Genomic DNA, 4,901 nt, shown 5'->3' on the forward strand with positions numbered 1-4,901 from the left:
GGGAAGTTCTTTCAGGAGGCCCAACAACAACAACTCCCAAGGGAAAAGGTTTGGGAAGCAACCACAGAATGAGCAAGCTTGTGCTAGGTGTGGAAGTCACCATCCGGGAGTCCCGTGTATGGCCGGATGGGGTTTGTGCTATTACTGTAGTAAGGCGGGACATAAGGTCCCAAACTGTCCAGAGAAGCAGAAACAAGATGCTGGGAAAGCACAACAGGCTGGTCGGATGTTCACCACCTCAGCTATAGGTGTCGTGGGACCCGAGACACTCATCCGAGGTAACTGTGAAATAGCTGGTCAAACTTTAAATGCTTTATTTGATTCGGGAGCATCGCATTCATTCATTGCATTTGAGAAAGCCCATGAGTTAGGATTGAAGATCGTAACCTTAGGTTATGATCTAAGAGTGTATAATGCTACCCATGAAGCCATGGTAACTAGGCTAGGATGCCCGAAAACTTCCTTTAGGTTCAAGCAGCATAATTTTGTTCATAATTTAGTCTGCTTGCCGATGATCGGTCTTGATCTTATCCTTGGGATTGGACTGGTTATCTAAGAACCATGTCCTGCTTGATAGTTCTACAAAGTCGGTGTACTTTATGCCGGAAGATACAGAAGGGCCGGTCGTGGTGAATAATTATTACTTGAATTCGATGATGGTGAACTGTTCTGGAATCGAATGTCAGGGTATCCTGTTGTTAACCGCGGGTGTTTCGGGTGATGATCAAAGGTTGGAACAGATTCCGGTTGTGTGTGAGTTTCCGAAAGTGTTTCCCGATGATATTGATGAGTTTCCACCTAACCGAGAGGTTGAGTTTGCTATTGAATTGGTGCCCGGGGCGGGACCAATCTTAAGCGCTCCTTATAGGATGTCACTGTTAGAGATGAACGAGCTAAAGTCTCAGTTAGAGGATTTGTTGGGAAAGAATTTTATACGACCAAGTGTCTCTCCGCGGGGTGCGCCAGTGTTACTGGTAAAGAAGAAAGATGGGAGTATGTGGCTTTGTGTGGATTACAGGCAGCTGAACAAGGTCACAATAAAGAATAAGTACCCATTGCCGAGAATTGATGATCTTATGGATCAGTTACAAGGAGCTGGAGTTTTCTCCAAGGTCGATTTGCGATCCGGTTATCACCAGATAAGGGTGAGGGGTGAGGATATCCCTAAGACCGCTTTCAGGACTCGTTATGGTCATTACGAGTACACTGTGATGTCCTTTGGATTGACGAACGCTCCTGCAGTGTTTATGGGTTACATGAATAGAGTTTTCCGTCCGTTTCTGGATAAACTCGTTGTTGTCTTCATTGATGACATACTGGTTTACTCCAAGACTGAAGAAGAGCATGCGGAACACTTGAGGACCGTGTTGCAGATTCTAAAGGAGAAGAAACTTTATGCAAAACTGTCTAAGTGCGAGTTTTGGAAGAGTGAGGTGAAGTTTTTGGGTCACGTGGTGAGTAAGAAGGGAATAGCCGTAGATCCAACTAAGGTAGAGGCTGTGATGGATTGGAAGCAACCAACCACCGTAACGGAGATAAGGAGTTTTCTGGGTTTAGCTGGCTATTACCGAAGGATTATTAAGGGCTTTTCACAGATAGCTTTGCCAATGACAAAGTTAACCCGCAAAGACACTCCGTTTGTTTGGACTCCTGAATGCGAGGAGAGCTTTCAGACATTGAAGAAAAAGTTGACCACTGCACCGGTGTTAGTGTTACCTGAGCCGAACGAGCCTTTTGAGGTGTACTGTGATGCCTCATTTAAGGGTCTGGAGTGCGTGCTGATGTAGCATCATAATGTGGTGGCGTATGCCTCACGGCAGTTGAGACCACACGAAGTTAATTACCCTACGCACGATTTGGAGCTTGCTGCGGTCGTGTTTGCGCTAAAGGTGTGGAGGCATTACCTCTATGGGGTTAAGTTCCAAGTTTTCTCTAATCATAAGAGCTTGAAGTACCTCTTTGATCAGAAAGAACTTAATATGAGACAGAGAAGGTGGATGGAATTATTGAAGGACTACGACTTTGAGTTGAATTACCATCCGGGAAAGGCGAACGTAGTGGCGGATGCGTTAAGTCGGAAGTCGTTATATGCGGCTTGGATGATGCTTCAAGAGGAGAAGTTGCTTAAGGGATTCGAGAATCTAAAAATTGGTGCTTGAGAAGTATCCGGAACCTTGTGTTTGAGCCGATTAGAAATCTCAAGTGACTTTAAGTTCGAACTCCTAAAGGCTCATCAAAATGATGAAGCGTTATGGAAGGTGTTACCGGCTATTGAGCAAGGAAAACAGTGGAGAGTGTCGGAAGAAAAAGATGGGTTATGGAGGTTCAAGGGTAGGATCATTGTGCCGGATGTTGGCACTTTGAGGCATGATATCTTAAAGGAGGCACACAAAAGCGGATTCTCCATTCACCCGGGAAGTACTAAGATGTACCATGATTTAAAGGCGATGTTTTGGTGGCCGGGTATGAAGAATGATGTGGCGGAATATGTTTCAAAGTGCTTAACTTGTCAAAAGGTAAAGATTAAACATCAAAGACCTTCCGGGATGTTGCAACCTTTAGAGATTCCACAATGGAAGTGGGAAAGTATTGCAATGGACTTTGTGTCGGGATTGCCAAGGACTAGGGCTGGTTTTGATGCTATCTGGGTGATTGTGGACCGACTGACGAAGTCAGCTCACTTTTTACCCATTCGGATGACTTACACCCTTGAGGAGCTAGCACGGTTATACATAAAGGAGATTGTGAGACTTCATGGTGTACCTGCTACTATAATCTCTGATAGAGATCCTCGTTTTACTTCAAGGTTTTGGGGTGCATTTCAGAAAGCTTTTGGAACCCGACTATGCTTGAGCACGGCTTACCATCCTCAAACAGATGGTCAATCCGAGAGAACGATCCAAACACTAGAGGATATGTTGAGAGCTTGTGTTTTGGACCAACCGGCGAGTTGGGATCGGTATATGCCGTTAGTGGAGTTTGCATACAATAATAGCTTTCATGCGAGCATCGGAATGGCTCCGTATGAGGCCCTGTATGGGAGGAAATGTCAATCTCCGCTATGTTGGTATGAAGCTGGAGAGAAAGGCTTGTTGGGGCCGGAAATGATAGCTGAGACCAGTGAACAAGTCATAAAAATCCGAGATAGGATGCTTACGGCGCAGAGTCGTCAAAAGAGTTACGCCGATCAGAGGCGAAAGCCCTTAGAATTTGAGGAAGGAGACCATGTTTTCCTCAAGGTTACTCCGACTACGGGAGTAGGTAGGGCGATTAAAGCAAAGAAGTTGAATCCTCGATACATTGGTCCATTTCAAATCCTGGAGAGGGTTGGACCGGTGGCGTATCGGATGGCTCTACCACCTCATCTTTCGAACCTACACGATGTGTTTCACGTGTCGCAGCTTCGGAAGTACACTCCTGATGCTAGCCATGTGTTAGAACCTGAGTCGGTTCAGTTAAAGGAAGATTTGACGCTTCCAGTGGCTCCGGTCAGAATTGATGATACTAGTATTAAACGATTGCGTGGAAAAGAGGTTTCATTAGTCAAAGTGGTATGGAGTCGAGGCGGTGTTGAGGAACACACTTGGGAACTTGAGTCGGAGATGCGAACGGATTATCCGCACTTATTCTCAGGTAATTGCATTTGAATTTTGTGGGCAAAATTCCCAATTAGGTGGGTAGAATGTAAAACCCGGTTAATTAACGGCTAATTAACCCATAAATGAGAATTTATTCTAGAAAGCGCAAAATGTGATTTTTATGGCTAAATGTGATAGAGGAGATTGAGACGAGAATTTCGGTACCAATTTTATAGAATTCAGACCAAGATTGGACCGAACGGGCCAAACCGGGCCAACCGGACCCAAAGTGGGCCCTTGGCCCAACATAACTAGACCAAAACCCTAGTTTTCAGCACTCTCTCTCCTCACTTATCACTCAAAAACGCTGAAATGGAGGCCATGGAGGGGAGAACTCTCTCTCAAGTTCTTTCTCTCACTTGATCTTCAAACCACCATAACTTTTGATCTAGAGCTCCGATTGCCGCTCCGTTTATGGCTACGCGTTCACTGCGGAGAGCTCTACAAAACCCATACAATTAATCTTGAGGTAAGTCACGTTTTGCACTTCGAAATTCCAGCCTTGTTTTCGAGTTTTATGAGCAAAAATGTTGAGATTTTAGGCACTTTGATGTTATAGGACCCAACTCTCTTGAAGGAGAAGGTTAATCTTGTCTCCTTGGACTTTGGGTGTGGTAAGATTCTCAACTCTAGTGTAATTTGTTATTCTATGATGTTTGGGTATTGAGATGTTGTGTATGAGTATGATAATTGTGGCTTAGGTTTTGTATGTGTGAATATTGGAGCTTGATTGGTGATTTTGGAAAGCTTAAGAAGGGATTTGGTGGTGAAAAATCTGTTCTTGGAGGTTTTGAGGCCTTGAGAGCTTGTGGATAAGTGATTTGGAAGTGCTCCGGTTGAGCTTGGGAAATCGGCTAAGGTATGGTTTCGGTTTCCCGTATCTAATATGTAATGTGGTAGGAAATACTTAGGCTAGAGGTCCTAAGATAGGCATTGAATTGTTGGTGTTGTTAAATGGTTGAAATATATGATGTGCTCATATATGTGATGATGATTATTGATGCCTTAATGGTATGATGTATGAGAAAATATGCATGTTGTGATATATGCTTGATGATTGGTTATGGTTGAATTGTGGGTTGAACCATGTTGATGGTGAGTATGATATTGATTGTGTACAATGATGATTTATTGGAATTGGTGTTGTTAAAAATTGGCATGGAGAAGAGTATATGATATGTCAATATGTTTGAGTTTGAGCCACTTGGGTGAAGTGGGTTAAAATGATGAGATAGTGATTTTGTAAATTGTGGTAAAGTGTCA

General features: G+C 43.8%; 1 protein-coding gene across 1 annotated transcript; it reads left to right on the plus strand.

Annotated features, from left to right (window-relative positions):
• Positions 1 to 3,218: 3,218 nt before the first annotated feature.
• Positions 3,219 to 3,623, plus strand: LOC130955257 (uncharacterized; the record flags this gene model as incomplete). Its single annotated transcript, XM_057882082.1, has 1 exon — positions 3,219 to 3,623. A coding segment is annotated over one exon (405 nt), but the record flags the coding sequence as incomplete, so codon positions are not given.
• Positions 3,624 to 4,901: the final 1,278 nt, after the last annotated feature.

This window comes from Arachis stenosperma, chromosome 10 (assembly GCF_014773155.1).
Source record: "Arachis stenosperma cultivar V10309 chromosome 10, arast.V10309.gnm1.PFL2, whole genome shotgun sequence".
NCBI classification, from domain to species: Eukaryota; Viridiplantae; Streptophyta; class Magnoliopsida; order Fabales; family Fabaceae; genus Arachis; species Arachis stenosperma.